The sequence below is a fragment of the Mustela lutreola genome, chromosome 7 (genome assembly GCF_030435805.1).
Source record: "Mustela lutreola isolate mMusLut2 chromosome 7, mMusLut2.pri, whole genome shotgun sequence".
NCBI classification, from domain to species: Eukaryota; Metazoa; Chordata; class Mammalia; order Carnivora; family Mustelidae; genus Mustela; species Mustela lutreola.
Window position 1 is genome coordinate 111,093,664 of NC_081296.1, and position 18,230 is coordinate 111,111,893.

The 18,230-nt window shown below is 35.4% G+C and overlaps 1 protein-coding gene across 1 annotated transcript in view; it reads right to left on the reverse strand.

The window, feature by feature from the left end:
- Positions 1–18,230, reverse strand: part of EXOC5 (exocyst complex component 5) — a 61,718-nt gene that overhangs the window by 33,990 nt on the left and 9,498 nt on the right. Inside the window, exons 2-5 of the mRNA XM_059182179.1 lie at positions 7,810–7,904; positions 7,018–7,165; positions 4,814–5,008; positions 608–672 (exon numbers count right to left, since the gene is read on the reverse strand). Coding sequence (XP_059038162.1) covers positions 608–672; positions 4,814–5,008; positions 7,018–7,165; positions 7,810–7,904 — 503 coding nt within the window. The remainder of the gene's footprint in view (positions 1–607; positions 673–4,813; positions 5,009–7,017; positions 7,166–7,809; positions 7,905–18,230) is intronic.

Genomic DNA, 18,230 nt, shown 5'->3' on the forward strand with positions numbered 1-18,230 from the left:
CTTCTCCATAAAGTTTCTTTTAAAATGAAACCATTAATACCTGACTTAGCAACGGCCATAGGGCCTTGCATCTAAAGCAAGGTTTCTGAACCTGGTGTCCCTAGGGAAGAGTCTGTGGCTAGGCCAAGAGTCTAAAATTCCATGAAGTTGCATATCATAATCTGTGTGTATCTGAGTTATGAGAAGAAACTTTACAGCTTTTACCAGCTTTCTGAAGGTGTCTAAAACCCCCAAAAGTTTAAGAATTCTTATCTACATATAAGAAAAAAACAGCTGAATGATCCCATGTTTAAATTTTCCCTGTCCTCTCCCACCCAGGTTATCAAAGTCCAAAAAATAAAAATTCAAAATAATCATGTTAGTAAATTTCAAAATTCTCCTTCAGCAATTTCTTTTCAGAAGAGACAAAGGACTAAAAGTACTTCAAGGTATATCATTAAATGTAGATATTAAGAGACTACATTTCTTCAGTCAACTATTATATGTGTTGTACAAAGGGGTTACTCAATAAATTCTTGTTGAATAAGCAAAACCGTACAGGGGAAAATACAACTTTATCTATAAATTATAGCATATTTTCAAATTAGCTCTTGAGAAATAAACTTGCCTGTCAAAAGGTAACTCCTGGGCAATTAGGTGCAACTTCTGAATGATGTCTGCTGCCTCCTTTATCTATTCAAAAGTAAATGAAAGCAGTAATTAAAAAAAAAAACCCTATGCATATCAAAAACATTTTTATAATTGAAAATAGCCCACAGACCCTCATTCCAACAATTTTCTTTTAAAATTCACAAAAATAAAACCTTGCGAGCAACAGAAAGACATCTGGGATATCACTAATACAAAGTCAATAAAACATAATATTTGTCTCTCTGGTATTGAAATTTTGTGATTTTATAATGCCACAGTCCCTTCCTAATGAAACCTGTAGCTCAAATTTACTTGGAAAAAACTTAAGTCATTGTTTGCTAAAAGCAAGAATTTCTCTTCTGGTTTATGAACTCAAAAAAGACAAATAAGATTTATGAAAGTAATTCAGATCATATTATTGCATATATGTTACTTTAAGCTAAATGCATAAAACAATAAAAATACCTGTCATTTAATAAATACATAAATTTATAAAACTTGTTCTAAAAGCAAAGACAGAATTTAATATGAAGTCTCCTGAATTAAATATGGTACAAAAATGTGTTTACTTATTTATAAGTTGTAAAATTAAAGGGCTAAGGTCAAGGGTCTGAAGTTCTTATTAGCAAATATGTGACTGTGATTACTTACACTAATACGTAGGGTGGTTATGTAATAGTCACTTTTTCTTTAAATGTCACATAAGTACTGAGTTTTATTTCAGCACACCCTTAATAACTGATTTTATGCTCACTCTCTATTACACTAAAACACAAAAAAAGACTTAAAAACATGAAGGAAGAGCTAAAAACATTACTATAGCTCTTTCTAAGTATCATGTGAAGTCTGGAAAGCAACAGTGGTTAACAGCAGGGTCAAAGAAAAAATATCACTGTTCTCAAACAGTGATTATAGATTTCAGTTTCACTTATCTCTTCTCTCCTAGTCAGCAAGTCACTGTCATTTTCAGTTATCACTCACTCAATCCTGCTGTACATGGGCACAGGTACTACTGCAGTATCGCTTTTCACCATGTCATTTAGTTGGACTAGCAATATCCATCCTTTTCTCCTCACCAATATCCCCTTCAGAAAAGACCTGCCTGGACCACAGCCATTTCGATGTTTCCATCAGAAATTTGTTCCTATCTTTTAAGAGATGGAAGTTCCCATTATGTACTGTTTGCAAACTTTGCATAAATGCAGTGGGAATATAGTAGCAAATAACACTTAATTTTATTGAATTTCTATAGGTAATTGTTTTGGAAAAATCATTTAAAGCACTATAGTTCTTAGGGTCGTTCATCACTTAAAATGTACTACAACAGTAAGTACAGAAGTTGTCAAACCACAATGTAATCATTTGCTAAATCTCGAGTGAGGTGAGAGACCAGCCATACTAGCAAATGGTGTTAAAGATAATCAGAGTCATCAGGCATGATCTACATGAAGCACAATAAGCTGTGATTCTAGGAACAAAAACAGCTAACATATTTTGTAAGAACAGAGGTAAGAGGAAATATGTACTATGGACATAAAATAGGTCTTTCCTAGGGAAGAAAATTAAAGATTCTGAGAAACAAAGATTAAAAAAAAACAAAAATGGCTATGGAGCAGGAAAATATCTTCTCCCATTCCAATTCCTTCCACAATCATACACTTCCCTAGCTATGTGGGTGATTTTCTTTCCTTTGGGAAGATAGAAATTGAGATAGCCAGAAGGTTATCTGATAATTAACAGTCTAATACCATATATGAGTTCCTAAGTATAGTTAACTGTGATAGTACCAAGCCAAAAATAATGATTCACAGTTAGCAAACAGTAACTCAAAACTTATGGAAGACATGAGAGAAAAATAAAACAATTGGGGGGAAAAGGAACAAAATATAAGAAAAAGAGACACAGGGCACTTGGGTGGCTCAGTCAGCTGAGTGTCCAACTCCTGGTTTTGGCTCAGGTTGTGATCTCAGGCTCATAAGATTGAGCTCCACATCAGGCTCTTTGCTCTGTGCTTAGGAGTCTGCCTGAGATTCCCTCTCTCTCCTTCTGCTCCCCCTTACCCCCAATGTGTGCACATTCTCTCTTTCTCTCAAGTCTTTAAAAAAAAAAAGAACACAAGATGAAAGAAAACGGAATATAAAAAAGAGTAAAGCAAAGGAGAAGAGGAATTCACTTAAAAACCGTAGGTCTATACTTAGACCTCAAAAATTATAGTTAAGTGACCAAGTGAATGAACTAGCAATTTGAAGACTTCTTCCAATTAAAACCTCAAAATTTAACAGGTAACAATAATACCAAGAACTATACAATTACCTGAGGATAATAAAAAAAATTTTTTTTAGGATTTTATTTATTTATTTGACAGACAGAGATCACAAGCAGGCAGAGAGGCAGGCAGAGAGAGCAGGGGAGGCAGGCTCCCTGCTGAGCAGAGAGCCCAATGCGGGGCTCAATCCCAGGACCCTGGGATCATGACCTGAGCTGAAGGCAGAGGATTTAACCCACTGAGCCACCCAGGTGCCCCAATTGAAATGTTTTTTAAAAAATGTAAAGAACCTAATTTCAAGATGTAAAATATTACAAGTAATACAAATCAGATTAAAAATATGCATGTTCAGGCATATTTTTTCCCCTAGATTATAAATGGCTGCCTTGGCTGCATTCAGATAAACAGGACAACTCACATTGGATAAATTATCTACATTTGGTTTATAATAGCATAAATAGCTTTCATAATCCTATAGGTATAATCCAAGGTAATCCAAGTTATAAAATTTAAACTATATACTTTTCATGTTTAAAACATATTTATAATATGCATAAATATATACTTTTATATTATAAATACATGTTTATATTTAGTAAATATAAAATAAAACATTCCATAAACTATCCTGGAAAACAGTTCATTGTTTGAGCATGGGGTGTGTGTCTGTATATATGCATATCTACTCTTCTGCTTAAAAATCACATAAATCTAATAAAAGCTAGATATGGCCACTGTTTAACAAGTGTTTAAATATGATAATGTTCTTAATGCTAATCTTGTCAATTCAATTTTATACTATAAACATAACTGCTCATACTAATTATTTATTTATTTATTGAAAGATTTTATTTATTTATTTATTTGACAGCTAGAGATCACCGGAAGGCATAGAGGCAGGCAGAGAAAAAGGAAGGAAGCAGGCTTCCCGCTGAGCAGACAGCCCGATGAGGGGCTTGATCCCAGGACTCTGAGATCACAACCTGAGCTGAAGGCAGAGGCTTTAATCCACTGAACCACCCAAGAGCCCCATACTAATTATTTAAAATACTGTCCTTTCCTTACAGGAATTTTGTAAAATATGTAACTGTTTCTTCAAAGATCTCTAAAAATTATAAATTCTATAAGCCTATACAGTTCCTACTCACAAAAATGTGTTGCTTAATTCAAAGTAAACTTCAACAATACCTAACTTTTAACATTCCACAATCAAAAATATTCCATGGAGTAAACTTGGAATAATTCAGGGAGAACTATATTTATATATTAGAGGACAATGTTACCATATGCATATACTATCTATTAGAATTTTTTCATGCATTTTGATTTTTCTCCATGGGAGGAAGAAAGTCACCTAAGTATCTTCCTTTCAAGACTGTAGAACAGCCAATACTTAATACTTAGACCAGTATTAAGTGACTTGTGCTATGAAAAGGATTAATATAAACAATTCAGATTTTTCAATTCTCTTTAGTCCAAACTATACTTGAATTCTTTATAAGAGCTCTTTATTCAAGTAATAGAAATTAGAAGCTCTGCATTCCTCATGGAGAAAGATACTTCAGCCTGTCAGACTGTATCTTCACCCAATGGAATATAACTGTTAAATTACATTAATATTAAGTCAACTATGGAAAAGAAAAACTTATTAACACAGTTATCTCAGCATTATCAAAACACACACAATTTCATAAACAAAAATTCCATACAATCCTGCAATTAAAAATCTGAGTATACACACTTCATCAGTACTCTGCAGCAAGTGCATTAAAACATACTTCAGAACAATAAAAAGTTTTAATAAGTCAGCTATACTTGGTGATTTGAAAGTAGTAACTGGAAAATAATAAATATAGTTCATAATTTGGGCATTGTTATTAGTGATGCAGGTGCTTTTATCCTTCTTATAGTACTCACCTTTTCAGAATTTGTAAAAACATCAGATTTCAATTCTCCATCTAGAAACTCATTAAAGTATTTCATCAATTTCTGAGCTTCCACTGCCCGCTGTCTAGGTGTGTTTACCCCTTCCAACTGGTCTCCAAGGTGACAGACCTTGGTTGCTACATAGCTGATGTGCTCATCTAGTTCTTGGAAATGTTGGAAGGCAACCTAGGAAAAATGCGCAGAAGCATAAAATACAATCAGAGAATCCAGTTTATAAGTGAATTCATATCAAAACTAGACCATTAGTCTCATCTCTACTCTCTAACTTAGGTAACTAAAGATAACACAGAAGTTATATGTGAGCTAACTAGAACAATTTATGCCCATTAGCACTGCATGATCTGAAAACTTTTTAACAAAGTTGGACACATTTATACCTTTAACTATAAAAATAATATTTTATCATGAATATTTGTTAAGCAATAAAAGAGTATCCTATTTAACAACATTCCCAGTACAATTAAGTCCTAAACAATGATTCTGAAATCAACAAACTAAGTATCAAAGAGACCAGTGATTTGAACAATTTGCTTGCTACTACACTGAGTCAAAAATGTCAGAAATAAAAGGCATTAATTAAAAATAGAGCATTTAACATTTATTTCAAATATCTGAAGAAAAAATGCTAGTATTAGAAATAAGGTAAGATGATTTTGCCCAGTTTTGAAAACACAAAAGACTGTAACAATTATTCAAGCGAAGCAAAGGTAAATACTTCCTCACATATTCTTCCCCTTTTTCCAGGGTACACAGGCTGTCATGTGGTATTTGAAAGTTACATACTTAACTTGTAATGCCTTAGAATTGCCAATAACAAAACTGCTGATAATTCAGTATGGCACTTTTGTTCTGACTTTAAGTTATGAGATGAGGGAGGAAGAAACTGCAAACATTCACTAAGGACTTTCTCTGTGCCAGACACTGTTCTAAGCACATTACATGTATTTAATTATTTAATCCTTTTAACAACTTATTTTATAGATGGAAAAAACTGAGGCACAGGGAAGTTGTTTGAGATTATAACATTAGTAAGTGGCAGAGCAGACAGTCTCCAAAGCTTCTTTTTTTTTTAGTCTCCAAAGCTTCTTAAATTAACTATTAATACTATTATTATTACCAAGAGAAAACTGCATTATAAGTATTTGGAATCTTATCACTTTGACTACTTAAAAAGGCATTTTCTGTCTTACATAAATTACTGACTTTATTAAATATTTTTCCACAGCCATATATACTTAAGTGAAGGAAATCAAATAAATATAATGTGAGCGGAAATCAGTTCGCTAATTCCTAACACTAAAGAACAGACCCTGGGAGGCAGCAATGCTAAGCAGGACTCCATGAACTACATTTATAAAGGGCAATCAGGTTCCAGATAAGGCCCAAGCTGTAAAAGGGGTTCACATGATCCAGATTCAGTTTGGGACTTAAGAATGGCTTGGAAAGGGACGCCTGGGTGGCTCAGTTGGTTAAGCAGCTGCCTTCGGCTAAGGTCATGATCCCAGCATCTGGGATCAAGTCCTACATCAGGCTCGTTGCTCCACAGGGAGCCTGCTTCTCCCTCTGCCACTCTGTCTGCGTGTGCTCTCTCTCTCTCTGACAAATAAATAAATAAAATCTTAAAAAAAAAAAAAAAAGAATGGCTTGGAAGTTGCTTACTTACCACAGGGCCAGGCTAGTGATTTGATTTTACTCCAAAATGGACTGAGGAAGAGTTCTGAATCCACTCTCACTGTGGCATCACAGTTCTCGTTTGAGTATATACCACATGATTTGTAGAAAACTTCCCAGATTAGGGGAAAAACTGATCCAGGCAATAGCTGTTCTGGTATTAACTTTGTTTTATGCTTAATGAGAATACAAATGACTACTTAAAAATCCAAGCTAATCATGAGCCCCTAAAAATGCAGGTCTGCTAAAGTTTGCACTGTGACTGTACTGGATACCACTCCAACCTAAGAAGGATCTACCATGATCACAAACCACAGATCAACAGCAAGTCAGTGCTAAGAGTGGCTGTTAACAATTCACTGACATTTTTCCCCAGAAATGGGAACAGTTGATAGAAACCTCAACAGTTACTATTACGTGACTAGAGTTTTTAAAGAACTTAATAGTGGAAGGAAATAAAGATATTATAACTTGTGTAAACTATTCATAGCTTAACTGTTTACCTGATTGCTTTTCTGGAGCTCTTGTACCTTCTTGGCAAATTCCTTGGCTTCTTTCTGACACTGTTGCTCTAGCTTCTCTACTTTCCTTTGAATCCTTTCATCCATTATCTGTAGTTCCTGAATATGATTTACAAATTCTTCTAATAACCTAATAGAGGAAAATCAGAATATCTATATCAATTCATCCATGAGTAATCTTTAGGAACTGGCCAGTTCACTTGTAATAAAGTATCAATAACCATCCCCTGAAGTAGGGATGACCACGTTAATTTTCTCAAGAACATCTTTGGGATTATCTTTATGATGAATGAAAACCTCACCCAGGAAAAAAAAAGAAAACCTCACCCAGAATCTCTTCTACTTGCCAGAATAGAAATCAATTTTATAGAAAATAGTCAAAAAGATAAAAATATATATTTAATATATATACTATAAAAATATTTATAGACTATATAAAAATAACATTGTGCATTCCAGGGAATAGTGACATATTCAACATGCTTTTATTTTAGAATATAATCAACCTTTTCTAATTTATTATTAATTGGAGAAAAAATTAAATTATTTTAACACAATAAAACCCCTCCCCTAACACTATTTGAAGTCATTCTCTAAAATAAAAGAAATATAAAAGAAAACAACCCCTAATTCTAATGCTTTTATCATTACTGGCCAAGTATTAACTAAAATCCCTTCACACAAACTTTGGAAGGAATTTCAATAGTCACCTCTATTCCAAACACAAATTTGTACTAGACTGGATCTATGGGGGAAAAAACATTTTTACTTCACCTTTTGGGATCGAAAGCTTCAGGACCCCCTCTAGAGCCTCCTCCTGGGGTTCTCCACACAAGTCGTTCAATATACTCATCTGCCACAAAAGGCTCCTAGTTTACAAAATAAATGTTCTTTTAAAAAGTTCGGAGGAGATAAATTAACGCTACTTACAAAAATGAAACAGGTTCTACTATGTGAGGTCTTAAAATGGAATTAAATTTCCATTTAAATACATCAATATTATTAAAATGTACAAGGCTGTTTCATTTTTTAAAATGAATAGATTAATAAAAATTAGGATATTAAAATATTAGAATAGTATTATAATTAGTTAGAACATCCCTATGGAAAAATGAACAAAGGATACAATTTATAGAAGACATACGAGAAACATGAAATACTTGTGGCCTCACTAATCATCAAATAAAATCAAATTATCATTTTTTTTTAATGACACACATTGAAAAAGTGGTTTTTTTGGTAATTACAATATGCAACACAGGAGAGGGTAAACTGAAATTCACACACTCATGTTTTAGAAACATTGATAGGTAGAATATTTTTGAAGGACAACAGATAATGATTTAATAACATCAACAGCATTACAAATGCTTATACCCTTTAACCCAGTAATTCTACCTTTAAAATTCTAAGGGGAAAGCAGATACGAACACAACAATTTTTGCTGAATGTTCACTGAGTATTATGTATAATACCTCAAAATTGTCTCATAAATATTCAATAAGTCATTATTTAAAAATAATGACAAATTTGCAGGATGAAAAACTATCTTCCTATTAAAATCATGCTAAAAAATTAAATGCAAAAATGTTTACATATAATACTGATGAATACACATACACTTTTCTAAATTTTCTCAGAAAAAAATTGTGAAAAAAAAAAGAGTATTCAAGTAGAAGACCCAATCAAGAAACTAAACATTCAAATGTTCACCATTAGCTGACAATAAATTTTTTAGACTAATACACACTAATTTATGTACTTTTCATACTACCTTCTTTCACACAACTGGATATCATACATTGCCTCCCATTTAGCATGTAACTTAAAACTAGTAGCATTTGCTGGTGATTCTAGTTTGAATTCTCCATTTGTTAATCATATGTTAAAAACATATTTTCATTGATAAACATTCATTGAACAATAAAATTTCCAGTGCCAAGCACTGTTAGGCTTTGAAATAAAAAGATATATTAAAAAACTGTAACCTCAAGAAACTCACATCCTAATAGGGGAAAAATTATAAAGAATGCATCATATGTGATACATAAAAGAAAGAATGTGTGCAAACTTTAATATTAAACACTTCTAGTAAACTTTTACCTCAGCAGGTAGTTGGGCAACAGAAATGTGGTATTTATTAATTCAGCAAATTTTGCTAAGCAATTGCTATGTGCTAGGCATAGTAGTAGAATATAGATGTTAATTCAACAGACAGGGTTCCTGCAAGGCCTCATAGGAATGATCTAGGTAAGGATGCCAACAATAAACAAGTGCAGACAAAACTAGTTGTAATTGTGATAAATGTAAGCAAAAGAAAAGTCCTGGATCTAAGCCTACACAATAGGAACAGATGATGGGAAGACAGTAAGGGAGAGAAGACTGGCAAGAAGTAGGCATTACATCATGCAAACTTTCAGAGGACCTAACAATTCAGCTGAGACTAGAATAAAGAAGAAAAATCAGCCAGACAATAATGGAACAAATATTTTTCCTATTAGGAAAGAGCAGATAGAACCTAACCTATTAGAGGAACTGAGAAGTAAGATAGACTAGATCACATGGACAACATCTGGAGAAACATGAGAGATGACAATTAGGGCCAACAGATAATAAACTTGTTTTTTATCATCATCTTCATCACCACCACCACCACACTGGTATTTGAGAGAATCGTTCACCAGTCTCATGTGAGAGGAGGAATGAGAGCACGAATTTCAGTCAGGCTGACAATAATCATCATGATAAGAATATGCATTGTGCACATTCTTATTATATGTATCAACAACTTGTATGTACCAACAAGAATAACATCTCACATAAATACTTTACATGTATTACTTCATTTACTATTCTCTTCATAAGACCTGTAAAGAAGGTCCTATTTTATCCTCACTATATGATGAGGAAACTAAAATTAAGAGAGCTTAATTACTTAACCAAGGTAACACAAGCTGAGCTGAGATTTGAATCATTCTGTTCTATTGCTATGTAAAACTGAGTGGCAACTATGGGAAACTACAAGTAGTTCCCTGTACCTAAAGTTAGATGGTAAGTATAACAAGTGAAGCTAAAAAGTTAAAAACTGCCACATGAAGGCATATGCACATCACTGATCATGTCTTTTAAAATTTTTACTTATATTTATAAACATTCCAATCATATGACCCACCAATAATGCATACCAGTAATTTTATCAGACAACTGATACACTGTCACATGCCTGTCTGAAGGCAGAATCCAATATCAACTTTCAAACTGGTTCATATTTTATAAGAAAACCATAAAACCTTTACGACTGTTAACATCACTAATTGCTAAAAGAAAAAAGTAAACATTGAGCAGTAAGAACACAAAACAATATAAGTAGGTATTAAAAAAACTTTAAAACTTTACATTTTACCTATAAAAGTCTCTTGTATAGCAGTCAAATAACTGAAAAATAGCTGTAATATTAATCCAGTTTCTCTCATAAGATTGCCATTATAGAGAAGCTATCTGATAGAATGGAGGCACAGAAAGTAAACAAGGTTGTTGGCTACTTTAAAAAAAAAAGAACAGTTTATCCATGTGCTGACATGTTTGAGAATTAAGTCCTAACAATAAATTAGATCTCCCACGAAAGAAAATTTTTGGCCCTCTGAAATATAATTAACACATTTAACAAACATATGATCATTTAAATAATCAAACCTCTTCTCTGTCTACTTCATTTCTATTGAGATAAAAGTTTATGTATGTCAAAAAATTCTTTATTTACATATGTAAATTGGGAAACATTGACTCAAGATAAAGGAATTTGCTTAGAGCTACTTAGAACTTTAGAAACTGAGCTACTTCAAAACTTAAAATCTGACAAGAATATGAAATACTCCTAAATAATGTTGACAACAGCTAATTTTTAAGGGCTTATTATGTACCTAATACTTTACATACTTTAGCTCATTTAATACAAGTCTATGAGGTAGGTTTTATCAACATTGATTCATTTTATACCTATGCAACTGTGTGATACAAAAAGGTTATTTAATCCAAGGTCACACGGATTTATCTGATTTCAGAGGTCCAAATATTCACTTCTGGTAAAATCCAGAGCTTTTTCTTTAAAAGAGGCTAAATTGGGCACTTGGGTGGCTCAGTTGGTTAAGCGACTGCCTTCGCCCCAGGTCAGGATCCTTGAATCCCAGGATCGAGTCCCTCATCGGGCTCCCAGCTCCATCGGGAGTCTGCTTCTCCCTCTGACCTTCTCCCTTCTAATGCTCTCTCTCACTCTCTCACTCTCAAATAAATAAAGAAAATCTTTAAAATAAATAAATAAAAGAAGTTAAATTAATTTAGAAAGTAGTCACGTCTTCCAAAAGTCCACAATACTCTCATAAATAACTTTACATAATAATCATGTTCCTTTTCCTTGTCATATTTTACACATGCACATCTAAGTAAATAATTAATAATCATAGTTCTCATGGGTTATTAATTTATTATTCGGTAAGAATAAATTGCAATTTATTATGGCAATTTTCAACTTTCAAACTTCATTGAAATTTACAGTTTGTTAATTTCAATATACCAGTTTTATTAAATTATATATATGTTCAAAAATTTATACATCAGCAGCCAAATATTTGACATGGTAAAAAAAAACAAGCAAGCATTTTTTAATATGAAATATTTCAATTTTCTCAAAATACAATATTCCTTCATTCAACAAATATTCATGGAGGGCCTAGTGCATGTTACTGACTATTCTACAAACCCAGGAAATAGCAGTAAACAAGGCAGGGGAAAAATCTCTGCCCCTATGGATGTCATGAAAGGGAGGGACAAACGAACAGATAAATGATAAATAAGAACTATGAAGAAAACTAAAGAGGATACAGAGTAATGGATTAAAGTAGTTATTTGGCAGAAGTAATCAGGCAAAGGCTAAGAAAACAAATTTTGAACAAAGACCTGAACACAGCTAAGGAATAAGCTATGGAGGAAAGCAATGCTCCAAATAGAGAGAACAAACTGGACATAGGAGCAATGACAAGAGGCCAGAGTGACTAGAGCAGAGAATATTGTAGATGAGATACAAAACAGGTAGTAGGAGTCCAGAGCTTATGTCAAGGTCATAGAGGATGTACTATGATATACTTCCAGCTATTTACTGAAAAAAGGGCCAGATTCTGGAAGGGAGGACTCTCCAATATGCTAACAAATATATGCAGTTATGATTCTACTACTCCTTCCCCCTAAAAGAGCTATGACCATTTACTTGAGTACTGTGCACTAGGGAAAGGGGAACACTCAAACATTTTGAGGTCTGTTGTTTAGAAGGTCCTAGGTGATTCCAATACTTGATTGACTCCAAACATCATGGACTCAAGAAAGTGAGGACTTTCAGGAACCAAGAAATAAACGGATTCTTAGCCAAGATCCAGTGGCTGCACTACTCCAACTACTGGCCATTTCCCCAGTCTGCAAACATGTAACAGTGATAGACACACCTGATGACTGATGTAACTCCCAGCTGGGTCCTTGGTCCATAGAGTAAGAGCTTTTATAGTGGGGAAGTCCAAGGTGTCTCTGAAATTGCCTCTACTCGATGTAGTAAATCAGGTGGAAGGGCAAAATTTAGTGTCACTCTTAAAGGTCTAAAACAAGGATGAGCAATTTTTTTTTCTTAAGGAGCCAGACAGTAAGTATTTTAGGCCTATAAGCCATACAGTTTTCTTACAACCATTAAACTCTGCAGCCATAGTACAAATGTAGCCATGGACAATGAATAAACAAAAGGGCATGGCTCTCTATCAGTAAAACTCTAAAAACAGTGTCTACCCCATGCCAACGTCTTATCTAAAGAATGCTGGAGTTACATTCCTCATAATTTTCTCACCTAATTCATTAGTCTGGGTCTTGCCAGACAAATCCTGGGAGGTGATTATCTCAAAATCAACCAGAAAGTAGCCCATTATAGGTGTCATGCCAGATGTAGTATCTCCTATCCTCACGGTATATGGCTAATGATTTGGCAGATACACTATTTTCTATCCCTATTAAAAAAGAGGATCAGACATGGAACAGACAATGGTATACATTACAGCTTTGCTTCAAGACCATGTGAACTCTCCTACTTCTATTATAAAATAATCTGTACCATTTGGACGTTCTGAAGAACATCTTACTGATTCATCATATGTAACTAACATCATTGGAGAGGTCTTCATAAGATATATGCACTCAAGAGACTGCTATATACTATACAAAGACGCAAGGGCACATTGAATCAGTAAAATTTTAAGGTAATCGAGGCATGCCAAGACATCTCACCTAAAGTAAAGGACAATTATTGTACCTTGTACCTTCCACCACAAGGACACACAATACCTGATAGGCCTTTCCAGGTTCTGAATGCACATGCTCTGGCACATATATCAAGTGACATAAAAGCAGGAAAGGGCTGTGCACAAGTTGGGGCCAGACAACCAACACTGCTGTCTGGGTCATACAACTTCACACACCGTATAGTATTAAAGGAATCAAGTGTTTACTAAAGGTATCAGTTTTGGGAAACAATGCCAAGTGGAGTTGTGGCAAGCCGCAGTAGGATAATCACAATACAGATATCTGGATAATAAAGCAAGACCATGTCATCTATAGCAGAGAATTATAGACCTTTTAAGAAATAACTCCTGATGTGCCACTGGACCCTGGCAGAGATAGCACACCTAACCATACGGCATGAAGTGAACATGTATCCAGAACTTTATAGCATCAGTTGGGTTCTAATAGACTCATGAAGTTATTATGTCAAGTGGACTGAGGAACTCGTCATCTTAAGATGGATGGAGTAAACCCAGAATCAGATATGAATAAAACCAGAAAGCAAACTGCATAAGCATAAAGTCCAAACTCCCATGATCTCTACCATTATTGCACTAGCATTCCTCCTTCAATTAACATATATAGCCTTATGGGGGATCTCTTACAACCAGGTGATGGAGAAGGAAAAAGCCTGTGCTTGGTTTTGGAGAGTTGGCTAGGCATGCAGGTATCAACTAAAAATGGACAGCAGCTGCAATTAAAACCTCACTCAGGTGGCCTTGAAATTCAGCAGCAAGAAAAAAAAAATCCTCTGAACAGGCAAAGCGTTGCAAAATATACCTGCTCATCAGATTAGGTGGACAGAGAATGGACCTTAGGTTAGCATATATATGGAGTCAAAGACAATGGCAAAGGGACTGGCTATGAGAGGGGAAAATTAGAAGACTGAGGATGGAGGAATCTGGGATAGAGGCATGTGGATGGATACATGTAAGTGAGCACAGAGTGTGAAGATCTCTGTATCACCAGCCATCTACCATAGAAGAAGAATCAAACAATCAGGTAGACAAAATGACTCTATCAGTTGACATCAGTCTGCCTTTGCCTAGCATCAGCACCCTGGGGACATGAACAGAGGGGACATGAACAGAGACAACACAGCCCCAAGAGCATGAGGTCCTACTTACTAAAGCTGATCCAGCTATCATCAAAGTTCAATATCGAGCCTAACATTAACAAAGACCAACTTTAAGCCCCTGAAAGAGCCACATCCTTCAAGCAAACTAATCAACCACGTAGTAGCATGTTGATTACATTAGTTCCTTTCCAGTCTAGATAAGTAATTCATTCTGACAGGAATAGAAACATTTGAGTTGGTTATGCCTCTCCTCAGAGGGAATATTGTTTCTGTGGCACTGGATCCCACATACCACATCACCTCAAAGGACCCACTTTACAGCAAAGGAGGTGACCATGGATCCAATGGTCATATCATAGACCACACCACCCAGAAGCTACTAGTCTGACAGGGCATTGGAACAGCCTGCTAAAGGCACAGCTGAAGTTCAGAGACAATAACTATAAAGATGGAGCACTATTCTCCAAAAGGCAGTATATATTCTGAATTTAAAACCTTTATATCATGCTGTGTTCCCACAGGAAAAACATAAGTCTGAGAACAATGCACAAAAGCAGAAGTGGTCCTGCTTATAATGACTCTCAATTTGTGCTTTCTAGTCCTACAATTTTGGGGTCTAGAGAGAGGTCTGATCTCCAAAGGCAAAGATCTCTTCACCTGAGAATAAAATAAAAGTCCCATTAAAAAATAACTATGAGTGCTGCCTGGGCACTTCAGCTGCTTACATCCAGTGGATAAAGGCAAGAAGAGGAATGACTATCTTTGGCAGAGGCAACTGATTCTAATCAGAAGGTAGGGCTGCTATTACATCATAGGTGCAGGAACAATATTTGTGACACACAGATCTCTTCATGGAGATCTCGTGGTACTCTTTTGACCAATTCTGAAAGTACACAAACAAGCACAGCAACCCTGGCCTAAGAAGGGCATGGTAACCAGTAAAGCCACCAAGATTAGCAGAGGCATTTAGGTGAAGGTAAGGGAGTATTAGAATGGAGACTAGAGAAGGGAAACAGAGACTAGAGAAATGAGTATCAGTTGTAACCTGAAACCCGCCACAATAGTGGGAGCCATAGTTCACCCCACTTACCTCCTAATTTTCCCCCCAATTGGAACGTGAGAGGAGCTGCTTCCCAAGTGCATAGGAAAAGGTGGAGTCTAGTGGCACAGGAGTGGTTTGTGGTAGACATAGTGATATGTCATCCAGATCTCTCTTCAAGAAAGGTCTTGTTCTAGCAGCTAGCAGTGTGGTGCTATCAGCAGAGAACTTTCAGCCGGCAGTATTTTCAGGGATCACTTCAGTGGCAGAGAACCAATTCACTCAATGTCATACTTTTCCCAGTGTGATCTAGCAATACCTAAGATAGGGATTTTTTTATAAAGGCCCAACCACTTTGGTTCAAAGCAGGACAACTCTGACAGTTCATTTTTGTTCCAGAACCCCCCACTGGGGCCAATAACACCATCACGCGGCCAACACCATAGCTCACGCGGCCAACACCATAGCTCACGCGGCCAACACCATAGCTCTCTCTCTCTCTTTTTTTTTTTTTTAAGATTTTATTTATTTATTTGACAGACAGAGATCACAAGTAGGCAGAGAGGCAGACAGAGAGAGAGGAGGAAGCAGGCTCCCTGCTGAGCAAAGAGCCCGATGCGGGGCTCGATCCCAGGACCTGGAGATCATGACCTGAGCCGAAGGCAGAGGCCTCAAACCACTGAGCCACCCAGGTGCCCACCATAGCTCTCTTTATCCACAGGCCCAATCCTGCATCCTAACCTTGTCCCTTCACAGATATTCATTCCAAGGGTTCCTCCTAGTAAATATTCTGCACACTAAACTCTGTCTCAAAGTCTGCTTTTCAGAGAACTCAACCTGCAATACTGTGGTAGTTGAGAGATAATGGTAATAGTTCAGACGAAAGTGACAATGGTGAAGATACTAAGGAATGATCGGGTTCATGACATTTTAAAGGATGTATTCATACAAACTGCTGGATTGGATATGGGGAGAAATTTAAAAAGGAAATTATGATTACTCATGGAGGATTGCAGCCTGAACAACTAACTGTGTGAATAGTGGGTGGTGTCATTTACCAAGACTGGGAAAAGATGGAAAGAGGGAGTGAGGAAACAACTTATGCTTTGCATATGATCTGTTGTGGACATCTATTCGATATACAGTAAGAGAAAATGCAGAGCACATAATGAGAAAAATAAGTTTGTATTACAGGGAAGAACTAGAGCTAGATATAATTTTAGAGTTATTTAAAATCTCAGAACTAGATGACATCTAGGAAAGAAAAGAACATGTCAACAACATTCAAATAGATGGAGGAAAAGGATCCAACAAAAGAGACAAAAGCAGGAAGGATCAGTAGAGGGAGGAGGAAAAATCAGAAGAGAACAGTGTCCTGGAAGTAAAGTACAGGTTTTACCCTCAAAGACAATTGAATTATGACAAGAGTTTAAGATAAATCAGCTACAGCTCTCAATGGAATGCAAGTTCCAAAAAAGCAAAAAGCAAAACAAAACAAAATGCTTTCTGCTTATAAAACCAAATAAATCCCAGGAACTTGCTCTCTAACATGTAACCTTGCTGCAAAGGCATTTACAATAAGAAAGAGAGCCAAACTAACAGATTTTAAGACTTCCAAATGACCAACTCACCCCAAAGTATTCTCAAAGACACCTGTCAACAATTCCCCCCAAAAAATCTTTTAGAATTTCACAAACCTAAGTTACATCCTTACCTTCTACTTTACTACAGTAATTAAAAGCAAAAATTGTCCCCCAAAAAACAAAAACCTAAAGAAGTATGCACCACAGACTAAAACACTACCATATTAAGTTCAACTTTACATACTTGATTATTGTGTCAGTCTGTTAAACTGATTTTGTATTTTTTACAACTGCTACCAGTTGTAAGGAAACCATGGAGTTTGTGGTCACTTCTACTAAAAATTAAGATATCATGCTCTTGGAGAGGAACATAAATCCCTAATTTAACATTGTTTCTTTGATAAAACTAAACTTCTATGTTTTCTTAAAGTATCTTTCCAAAAAATAGATTGAATGCAATGTGTTACAACCACCCACAAACTAAAAATAAACTGTAATATTTTCCCCTAGCCTAGATGAAAAAAAAAAAATAAGGCTCAGAGGATTTCATAAGGAAGTATTTGGGGTCCTATTAAAGCACTAACCCATGGGTTCACAAGTACTACCTATAAAGTATTTTTATTACATTTATTGTGCATACCACTGCCAAATTAATCTTTAAAACACTGCTTTCTTTTAGTCAGAAACTTCCTATGCAATTCCTAAGCTACTAAGCTCACACTCTTACATCCACCTTTAAGGTTCTTATCTTACACTTCCTATCCAACTTCTTTTACCTCCAAAATGAACAGCCATATTACCATCAGCCTATTCCAGTCTTCTCTTCACATCTATGCTACCTCTGCCTCTTTACCTGTGGCCAGGTAACTCATCCCACGAGGATATTCTTTCTCTTCCAACAATCTAAACACCTTTTTATATTTACTCAAAGCCCAGCTCAATTCCTATTTCCTCCTTGAAGAGCTCCATCCCTACATGACCTTCCCTGATTTTTTTCATTTAAACCCCTAACAACGCTTAAAAATTCAAATCTCAACACAGAACAATACTGACACTTGTATCATTTATTGTTTTATAATAACTTTTATAAGTTTCACTCTTCTCCTCACTTAAATTGAAACCAAGC